Consider the following 11,157-nt stretch of genomic DNA (forward strand, 5'->3'; position numbering starts at 1 on the left):
CTAATTTAAATTGATATATTTGCATTTCATTCGTTTTTTATTGGCAGTATGCAGTGAGGAGCAGTATTGGATCAAAATATCAGTATCCCAATTTTATTGCACTCAAGTTTTTAATGCTGCTAATGGAGCCTGATTTAACAACCCTCATTTCCACTCCCCACGTTATCCCATCTCTCGCTCGTTATATGTCTGTTAATTTCTTTAGATTCTTGTTCCTTGAGGGTATGTAAACAAGATCTGCTAGGTTCACAAGGTTTTGTTTTTTGCAGTCAATTTTGATTGACTAGTTTTAGGATGATTTATTTTTAAGTGACAAATGTAACTTCATTTTATTAACCAACATGAAAACAAAGGAAATTAGGCGGAATTTAAACAGCAACACCAACTAACACAAGCAACAATAGCAAAATCTAAAATGGATGATACAGGATTTCAAACTTCTCCATCCCAAAGGTCTTCAACAGATTTGAAAGGTCCATTGGCAGATACAAAAACATCACCAGGAAGTCCTCGTCGCTGCGGAATTTCACTGATCTTTTCCAACTCGTCTTCATTCAATTCCCAATCGAACAACGCCAAGTTTTCTTCCATCCTTTCTTCATTGAAACTCTTCACCAACACACTCACTCCTTGCTGGTGTACCCATTTCAAGCAAACCTTCAATATAAACAGAAAAGTAAGCTAGCTAAACAATAGCATTTCAGGATGATTGGGATGATTGGGGTATTTGTTGGCCTTTTCCAAATTCTTGGAGACCAGCAGAGTTTCAGAGTTTATGCTAATGTGAAGATAGCATATTGGTTGTTCCCCCTCGCAAAGTAGTATGACTATTGAAAAATTTACCTGAGCATGAGTCTTTCCTCTAGCCTTTGCAATTTCGTGCAACACTTGTGTCTCTGCAACTCCACTTGATCCCCAAGGTGTTCCATTAGCTCCCAAAGGTGAGTAAGCAGTGACTAGAATATCAGTAGCCTTACAAAACTTGATCAGTTTGCCCTGTTGCCAAATTGGGTTCAGCTCCACCTAGACCAAAACATTTCGGGTTTATAACCATTAGTTATTGGGACTATTTGGGGGAGCCCATACTAGAAAATATCCAAACCAGAATTTATTTTTTATTCTTTTGGAGGTTATTTTAACCTCCAACTAAGCGATAGATCTGACTCAAAAACCATTAAAATATAATATGTGCTCGAAGAGTCCGGTATAAAATTTTACTTAACTTAAACACCCTGACTCAAATGTATCAACTGATGTAAACCTGGATTAGACATCAGGAAAAACAAACAACGTAACCTATGCACTATGGTGAGTCCGATGACCAATCAGATCCAACAAACAAGGATAATTAATTCTTCAGTGAACTTGACTTTTTAATAGCAAGTAGCATATCTACCTAAAATCATTTGGATCATTGTTTAAGTCTTAATATACATTTGTGAGATTGGATCATTAAGAGTACTGATTTATTAAGAACATTAATATGCACGCAAATAAAGGTGATAACAACCACAGTTAAAGTTACTGGGAAAAAAAAGAAGTCAAACCTGATTAACAGCCGGAGGGATATTGGCAATGGCCAATAAATTTTGAAGCTTCTTGCAAGAGAAATTACTGACACCTATTGATTTTGTGAGACCAAGTTTTTGGCACTCTTCCATGGCTGACCATACATTCTCATAATCCATCGGAAGTAACTCTTCTTTGGCCGGTGGGAACATAAAGTTCCCTGGATTCACTCTAACTGGCCAATGTATCAAGTATAAATCAAGATATTCCATCTTCAGATTCCTAAACACCAGTAATTACAGACACAAATTAATCATTTCAAAAAAAAAAAGAGTAAGATTTTAATTCAAGAACAACGGCAATATAATGTAACTAAAATTTACTTAAGAGTATTTTGAAGAGCGGCGAGAACACGATCTGGATGTGCATCACAACAATATAGTTTTGAGGTGATGAAAACTTCATCTCGAGATCTGATCAAACCAAGTTGAAGTGCTTCCGCTATAGCATCTCCAAGAGACTCTTCAGTCATGTACAGAGCAGCAGTGTCAAAATGTCTATAACCTAGCTTTATTGCTTTCAATATTGCGGATTTTACACCATCTGATCCTACAAATGGGTATGCTGCTGTACCAAATCCTAACAATGGAATAGTTTTCCCAGAACTTAATGTTGCTACTGGAACCTTCACAATAGCCCTCATTTCCTCACCCATTATTCCTTCTCTCTCGATTGTTGTTTCTATAATTTCTCTAGGCTTTTGTGGATACGCAACATGCCGTATGCCAACCTATCTTTTCACTAATCTATATTATAAAAAGAAGTGGTGTGTGTAGCCTTACAAATCCGACCATCGATTTCGTCATCCTACGATGGAGATTGATCGGTTATATGTCCTATATAGACGTCCGTCCGATCCCTTGGCTTCCTAATAAAAATATGATTCTAAAGATTATTTAACGGCGTCGGATTCTTGGATTTCTTAATTTGACTGCAGCGTCGGATTTCCTAATTGGACTAAGTTTCCGTTAATATAGGCTAACACTAAGTAGATATATTTATAGAACAGAAGAGCATCATTCTTTAACGGTTTCACCAACATATGGTCTTCTATCTATAGTTCTTCCCCTCCATTAACGACTTCTAATTCTTAACTTCGTCTCTCTTTATCATAATAATACTGAGTTATTAATACTAAGTTATTATTATGGATGATTTAAAGGATGGATACGGTGAAATAAAAGAAAACAGAGTTGATGATTTAAAAAAAAATTGGTCTAAAGAGGAAAAGAGAAGAAAGAAAACCTAATAGAGGAAGAGGAGTGAATTGGGTAAGAGGTTTTATGTTTAATGCAACCAAATATCTCCTTACTAATACATCTTCACGGAAAACATATGGCTAAGGGTCTGTTTGGCTTATGTTTGGTGGATGACCCTCCATGAAGATTATTCGTATACACCAGATATACTCTGGTCCATCGAACGTTCAATCATCCAATAAGCATAATGATTTGTACCATAACTTTCTCAAGAAAATTTAAGTTAGCCTCAACTAATTTAAAAGCTATTTTTAAAAAACAAATAAAATAAAAAACATGATAAAGATTTATGTGCGATATTTAAGTGTCACAACCCCGACCAACAAAACATTAGGGAATGTTTAAGGGCCACGGTCGGGGCTGTAAGCCCCGGCTAATTTGACCTGACCAACAAAATACTATAGTATTCTCAAGGGACCACGGTCCCGGCTAATTTGACCTGATCAACAAAATACTATGGTATCCTCAAGGGACCGCCCCGGCTAATTTGACACAACCACAAATACTAGGGACGCAAGTCCGAACTAACTTATAAGCTCGATGTTTGACCGTTATAATCTAATTAGTTTTGCGAATGACTAAAAAATATTTTGGTAGAATACGGACCAGCCGATCAAACAACAAAACGAAAACGGAAAAGGTTGAGTCCCGGCCGTAGGCCGGGGTGATACCTAGTATATATATATATATATATATATGAGTAATTTGAAACGCCTCCATAATATTTAAGTTACCACCTAATCCGGGTAAATTATCTCTTTCTAATGTTTTGACATTGTACATTATTGTTGTGCTGAACTCCTCTGTGCAAACTTTATTAGCTGGGTTAGTCATAGGATCCAATCATTATCCTAAACAAGAAACCTATTATTGGGGTGCATGATTTTTCTTCGAGGGCTGCGTTAGGATGCAAATGTCCTAATTTGGATAGGGGGACATAATATATATAGAAAATTTCAAAAGTGCACCATTTGATGAACTAAACCTAAATCTACAACTCTTCAAAAGAAAAAAAAAAGACGAAAAAAGAAATTCAATTATATTCTCCTCCTTTTGTTCTTCATTCATTTCTAGTTTTTTCCGTCCGACATTATTTTTTTCTTTTTCAAATGATGAATTTTTGTCGAAATCGGAATGACTTCAATTATATAAGAATTGAAAAACCCCTTTTTATTTTATTTTGCTTTTGATTGTTTAAATAGGTTAGACTGCCTGAAATTCAGTTTCAAGTTTCACTTTCAGCAACCACATATGGTTGGGAATTCATCAATTCACTGTTACAGATTTTCCATAGAAAATTGGCATGTGTATAATTTAATTACGTTTGATGCTTCAAAAAATAATAATTTACGTTTGGATCGTGGGATATGCATTTTGATGCAAAAGGGTCGTACAATGACCAATGCAAAAACTAGTATGACCATTCATACTTTTTACTACATTACCCTTAAGAAAATGAAAAATGATATTTTACCTCAACATCACTTTTATCGTAAAAGGGTCATCTATTTATTTTAACTTTTACAAAAGGGTCAGTCGAAATTAGCTTGACCAAATCGAAAGCATCACTATAACTATTGACTCAACGGTCATCTGTCGATCTACGACCCAAATGCATCAATTGTATATTCCATGACCCAGACCTAATTAGGCAGTAAAGTTTACAACCCTTTACAAAATATCTAAATTCATAAACTCCCAGTCTTAGGTTAGATAATTAAACAATTAAAGCTTGCAAATGAAATACTCCCGATCGAAAACTAGATTTAATGTTTTTTTGGTACGGCTGGAAAAATGAACTCCTAGCCATGGCATATTGGTGGTGAAAAGTAATAAAAACCCAATCGTAAATCGGATTTTACGGTTATGTTACTCTTGTGTCCTGGACGCAGGTGACTCTGTAATTTTCCGGAAAAAGGTCAAGTTTTATTTGATTTTTAAGCGCTATCAACAAATTTACTTGACGACTAATTAGTATAGCTAATTAAACACACTAACACAAATTAAACTAATGGAAATTAAACCATTATCGAATGGGTTCATTTCATAATGATCTTATTTTGTTTTTTTTATCCGCCTTAAAAGCTTTCATAGGATTCCAGAAAAAAGAAATCTAATGGTCTTATCGATATGGTATACCAAACGAGGTGAATATTATATAATGGAACGTTTTGGCTAACTAAACTCTAAGGTGAATTTTCTTTTACCTAAACCTTTATAAAATGATTCTACATGTAAACTAGATATCAATGGAAGTTAATGCACCATGTAAGAAAAGTCTTGGAACATCACTCAATGCATCCTACTGAATTAGAGATCTTAAAGATTCTTTAACATATCACTAATATCTTTCTTGATTATTCGTGTCTTTTAAAATCCAAAGGTGCTTAAACAATTGTTTGTTCATGGTGAGCATGAATAAAAAGAAAATCGAGTCTAGCTTGGTCCTCGAACCTATAACTTTTATCTAACTTTAATTTAAACCCACGTATATGTTTTTAAGTTCAATTTGGTACAATATAGGGACTCATTAATTTCAAAAAGCTCTGGCCAAATTTAATGCCTACCAACTTTGATCGCACTTTGGTTGAGGCTTATCAACGTATTTCTCCTAATTAGGTTTTTCATATGTTCGTACATTCAATAATTAGAAGAAAAAAAATCAAAATTAGATAAGTTGTTTTAACCTGAATTAGGCGATAAGAATATCCACAATCCGATTCAAGCACATGCAAGATCAATTGGCTAAAATGGCACATATATGAATGTTAATCATGGTTAAAGAATGTGTAACATTCATATCGGCTAATTCTGGTCAGAGATATGCCTCTTCCTTTATGGGGTTTTAGACTTTTAGTGTATAATCGGTCGATATGACATTCTTTATTGGCCGGTTATGAAGTCTGTGTTTCAGATTGTAAGGAGCTTAATCAGCGAATATAAATATTTATATTGTTCAATTATAATTTTGAACAGGTGCACAAGTTTTTCGATCTATATGCTAACCGAAGTATAACTTTTAAATCGTTGGATTTGTTATTATTAGAAATATAGATAAATGGATATAAAATCTGACGGTTCAAAGGTGTTATTTTGGACTCGGTGCATAATAACACAAGTGTCCTACAGGTAATTAAACTCCAAGGCCGGAGCCAGAAAATTTAAAATTAAACAATGTTTTGATATATTTTTTATTGGTAGGAAAAGCTGAACTTTACTAATCCTACTAAGCTAGTAATTACTAATTAATATCTGCTTTAGGAAGTCTTGGAACCTTAACCAATGCATCACCACCAACTCAAAGATCGTTAAGATTCTTTAATTAATCGCTAACATCTTCTTATTAATTATCGTACCCTTCGGAAACCCAAAGTACACAGTTTTTTAAGTTGATTTAAAATCATTTTTATGATCTCGAATCTACATCTACAGCCAGCATCTTCGCCATCAATGCACAGTGTACCTATATTATTGAAAACTCTGTTCCATGTGGGATCTGTACTAATCCTTCTTAAAATTTGCAACATGTGATAAATCAGCATTACAGACTTACAGTCAGACGTGTAACTAAATGGAAACGTAATAGGATTACTATGGCCGTCTTGAGCTTCAATTTTTTTTTTTTTTTTTTTGATCGGTATGAGGTTCAAATTTTAAAATGGCGATGTTGTATCTTCAGCAGCATAGTCTTGATCTTGAGCATTTCACCTTTTCAGGTCATGAATTTGCTTTTCTACCCAAACTACGGCTATACTTCGGCTATGATCTATTTTCATCTCATCCACTTATTCTACTATGATACTATTATCAGCGGCATGACAAGACCAAATCAAGTCAAACGCAAATCGATGTAATAGTCATTAGAATATACACTCTTCTTACACTTGCGTGGTTCGTTAACATAACTTTATATTTCCCTGTCCGTTAGTCAAAATAAGAAACAGTAGAATTCGGGACTTATGGGAGATAGGTGATGGTCACTTTCATTCACATCCGCAATATTCAAGTTTTATTTGATCAGCAGCCGCGGAACCAGGGCCTGGCTTATCCTCCAAATCAAAGCCCAAGGTCCATTTTATCAAGAGAGCCTGAAATTTTGTGGCCCATTCTCAGTCAACTCTTGCTTTGGGCAACATCAAGTAGAACCTAGGCTAGTCATGAGTGACTCATGACCTTTACGGCAACCTTCTGCTCTTTCGTAGCAGTATCAACTCTACTGCGGCTGATTTCAATCGATGAAAATAATCTGGTCGATCAAATTTGCTTGCCAAAATACGGATCTGAGTGCCTATCTGAGCTCAGTGCAGTAACAAACATAAAACTGGAGGAACAGCACAAATGACAAATGCCATTCAAGAAAATATCAGAAAAATGGAGGTCCAATTAACTAAAGTTACTGATTCTACTGCCCGTTGGTCAAGGACAAGACTTTGGCCAACTGAAAGAATTGATAAAGACCGGAGAGAGAGGCAATCCTAGATAAGCTAAAACAAGCGCTTCCTTTTTTTAACGAGTGATGATAGACACACCGTGCTTTTGTACCGCAGTGTGTACTGAGAGGTGATCGTGCGGTCCCGGCAGCACTTCTCTGCATTGGGATTAGAAAGGGTTCAAGTGGGGCCAGCTTTCTATCTCACACGGTGCACACCGAAGTACCAATTCACGGTAGATCTAACATTTTCGTTTTTTAATATCTACCTGATGGAAGGAAACAAAACAAAGGCGTTTAAAAGTTTTCCTGCACCTTCAGCAGCACCATCAATTTCGCATGGTATTTATGATTCACATACTCGATCGCACCTACCATGAAGATATTGTTTCAGCTACTGGTTTACTGTCGTCAAGAAAACTGACCTGCTGAAAGGATGTTCCTGCAGCCCACATGTCCAGAAGTAGATGTTAGAAATTGGTCACTCAACGTGTTTTTATTCAATATATGGGCGCCCTAAACTTATTACCAGACGTGGTAGAAATTAATCCAGAAACCAATCATTGAGGGTTGTGAAAATCAGGCTGAAATCTGATACCAGAAGGGCTCGCCCTGACTACCCCTCTTTACTAAACTCTTCTCTTAACAAGCACACACCACATTCTATGTAGAGGATTCAAAACGGCCGACTCAACCACACACCAAAACAAACTGACAAACAATTAACTCTAAAAGAAGTTACTATACAATTGCAATTGAATTAGGCACTAAAACTAAGAAAACTCATATTTTAATTCCCGACATTAAGTTATTAACAAAATATAGAACCGCGAGTTATCAAATTTCTAACAAGGGTCATATTATGGATTGTTTGAGGAAATATTTCATTTACTGTGAGAATGCTACAAAAACAGTTTCTAAAAATTGTACACCCCATATAGCTAGTGAAGGGATAATTTGATGTATGGGAAAATCGTCCAACCATAAGATGACCTAATTTCAGACCATCACACAAGACTACCTAGAATGTGCATTTTTGAGGGTCAATCTATTGGGGGATTTAGTTCTTACAATAGTTACAATCTCTTAGATTGGCAGATATCTCCTCTTCGATATGAAACACTTAAGGCATCAAATAACCAATACGAGTGTTCTGAAACATTACCTAGTGCACAATGAGATTCAAAATGACAAACAGAGTCATTGAAAATTAAATGACCCCTTTAACTATTGTTTCCAAAATAGAAACAAGACGGTCACTAAATGAGTGTTGCCTAATGGTTTTCCTCATCAGGAGCATCTAAAGAAAAATTCTGGCAAACAATCTCATCTCAATATATGACTCTTTACCTCGAAAAAGTTTCTAGAAAACTGATTGTTCTAGGTGTTGGTCACGTGAGGGCAGTATATTTGAAAAATAGTATTTGGATGCTGCTGCACCAAGGCTGTATTCAACAACGCTGAAAGTATATGAACTATTTAGTAAGTAAAAACAAACATTTAAGTTAGTTTTTCAATAAACGTGTATAATATCTGATCTTCTACTTATCAGTATACAAATTTCTTAAGATCTAATGCACTAGTTTGTTAGGTGTTACATCTAAGTAACTAGTAAAAGCGGCACTCTCAATTGCTAGTTACACATGAAATGAATAGGGTACAAGGCTACAATCTGGCATTGCCATTTCTAAGGTTTGTAAACATCCCATTAAGCTCGCATTTAGACCTGTCATCTTAGATGTTGAGTGACCCCAACTCGGAACTCAATCAATCAGCATAGATGAATACAAATCCAAACAGTGGGTACCAGCAACCTAATGAGAAGCTTTACTGCATCACTAAGATGAGTATTTGTACAAAAATTTCAGCCTCTTCAAAAGAATTTACTAAAATGGTCAAAGAGTAATAAGCAAATCGCATGTTTCCCAAAGTGTAACATGGTTGAAAACATTGAGAGTGAACAACTGAAATTTGTAGTAGGAAGACTGACAATTGTTTGCAATATTAGGTTGAACAAAGAAAAAAAGAAATTGTAACCAATATGGATAGGAAGACACCATACCTGAAAGAATCCAGGTGATGAAATTGTAGCTCTGTTATGTTCTGAAATGCACCGATGAATTCCATCATACGCTTAGGATATAATATGTCTTTCTCTGCTTCAGAAATTTTCAGATCGTAATATCTAAAAGATGAGTATTCTCCTTCTCTCAAAATTTTAGTATCAGCAGTGATTAGAGAAGAAACATTGTCTAGAAAATACTCTTGTATCATGTAATCTTCACAGATGAATGATGTCAAATTTGGAGTCGATAACCTGATAACATTGGCCATGTTATAATGGTAACAAACAAGCTTGTCAATATTATTGATGATTCCTAAATGCTTCAGTTCATTGGACTCAATATTGACAACCATATCATAGCCATCTTCGATCCAAATATCTCTCAAGATCAGCGATTGAAGAATTGGACAGCTTGAGATAAGTATATTAAGCGAATCTCCATCCTCAACAAAAAACGAACTAAGCGACATAAATTTGAGCCTAGGCAAATCTACTGATTTAGGAAGAATAACTTTTGATTCATAATTAAAAGTCATTTCTAATACCAACTTCCATAACGATTGAGAACTAAACAGAGAATGTGGAAACCTCATTTCTAGATCATCTTCGCTGTCCTCATCACCTTCAATGTGAATACATAAGTCTTGGACATTACAATTTAACGCAACAAGTATCCAGCCATTTAGATATTCGTGTAATATTTCATCTGTCTGCCGATATTCCCAATGAAGATGAAACTCATGTATATCATAAAAGCCTCTTAGCATAAGTACCTTATCAACAAACTTTCTAAGCTTCTTCAGCTGCTCAACTCCACGTTCGCCAAAAGCATCGCCACTGAAGACTAAATTCGACACAGAACGCCATACATTTCTCCACCTTTTGGACAAAACAAATATTTGAACTACAAACTACATGTCAAGGAAAGACAGAATGTGATGAATTAGGGCTTCAGCTAAGTTACTGATTCTATCACCCACACTGTCAATAATTGATAAGCTTGACGATTCTTCCATTGTTTTGTGCAACCTAAAACCAGAAAGATAAATCCTAGGGTTTAAGAAATTTCAATCAAGACCAAAATCAACCTAACAAATTTGTGCAGACTAATGTGAAACACATGAACTGAATCAAGTAAGTCTAATGTTGAGATTAATTTCATCAAGAAGCCCTAATTTGAAAACAATTTTATTCAAAACCAAAATTAATCCAGATAGAGATTACCTGATATGATGATTTTAACAGCGTTTGATGTGAATTCTTCTACTATAGCTGGCGATGATGAAGTAGATAATTGAAAACTTCGCTGATTTGATATCGATGCTTGTCTAGGGTGTTTTTTGGTTAAACCCCAGATACGGCGCTCAAATGGGAGCAAAATAGAAGAAGGGCTTCTCTGAAATCTGAACCGAGTCTGACTACTTTAAACGATTTTCTTACACTTTTATTTTTTATTTACACTCTCGTTTCGGTTGTCGTCCGATCAAACTGCTAGACTTGAATTTTTTAATTTTTTTTCTTTCAATTCCATAGAACGGTGTGTAGGATAATAGCACCTGCAATATACTACCAATCACACAAACAAATGACAGAAGAAGAAACATCTCTAACAGCGAATCTGCCGGATTAGAGCTGGCAAACAAGCCAAAACCTGCGGGTTTGCCCGACCCGACCCGTGAAAAACCCGCACCCGGCTCGGCTGGTGTCTAAACAAGCCGGGTTAGGGTTGAAGAAATGCCGGCTTGTGAGTAAACGGGTTAACCCGTCCCGGCCCGTAAATCCGCGGGTTCAGCCCGTTAACCCGTCTACAATACCTAATTACTAATTTTTATTTA

General features: G+C 35.7%; 2 protein-coding genes across 3 annotated transcripts; both read right to left on the minus strand.

The window, feature by feature from the left end:
* Nucleotides 1–309: 309 nt before the first annotated feature.
* On the minus strand, nucleotides 310–2,276 carry LOC113342867 (non-functional NADPH-dependent codeinone reductase 2-like). Its single transcript, XM_026587256.1, has 4 exons — nucleotides 1,893–2,276; nucleotides 1,548–1,791; nucleotides 844–1,023; nucleotides 310–657 (listed from the first exon to the last, which is right to left on the minus strand). The coding sequence occupies exons 1-4, from the start codon at nucleotides 2,222–2,224 to the stop codon at nucleotides 433–435; spliced, it is 981 nt and encodes a 326-aa protein (XP_026443041.1). The 5' UTR covers nucleotides 2,225–2,276; the 3' UTR covers nucleotides 310–432.
* A 4,874-nt stretch (nucleotides 2,277–7,150) lies between these two features.
* Nucleotides 7,151–10,809, minus strand: LOC113342826 (F-box/FBD/LRR-repeat protein At1g16930-like). 2 transcript variants are annotated; one of them, XM_026587233.1, is made up of 4 exons: nucleotides 10,547–10,809; nucleotides 9,320–10,351; nucleotides 7,633–7,699; nucleotides 7,151–7,526 (listed from the first exon to the last, which is right to left on the minus strand). In XM_026587233.1, the coding sequence occupies exons 2-3, from the start codon at nucleotides 10,087–10,089 to the stop codon at nucleotides 7,669–7,671; spliced, it is 801 nt and encodes a 266-aa protein (XP_026443018.1). In that variant the 5' UTR covers nucleotides 10,090–10,351; nucleotides 10,547–10,809; the 3' UTR covers nucleotides 7,151–7,526; nucleotides 7,633–7,668. The 2 variants fall into 2 exon arrangements, with proteins under 2 accessions (XP_026443018.1, XP_026443017.1); XM_026587232.1 differs by having other exon boundaries at nucleotides 7,151–7,699; nucleotides 10,547–10,807.
* Between the last annotated feature and the right edge of the window lie 348 nt (nucleotides 10,810–11,157).

Source organism: Papaver somniferum, unplaced genomic scaffold (assembly GCF_003573695.1).
Source record: "Papaver somniferum cultivar HN1 unplaced genomic scaffold, ASM357369v1 unplaced-scaffold_48, whole genome shotgun sequence".
Taxonomy (NCBI): Eukaryota; Viridiplantae; Streptophyta; class Magnoliopsida; order Ranunculales; family Papaveraceae; genus Papaver; species Papaver somniferum.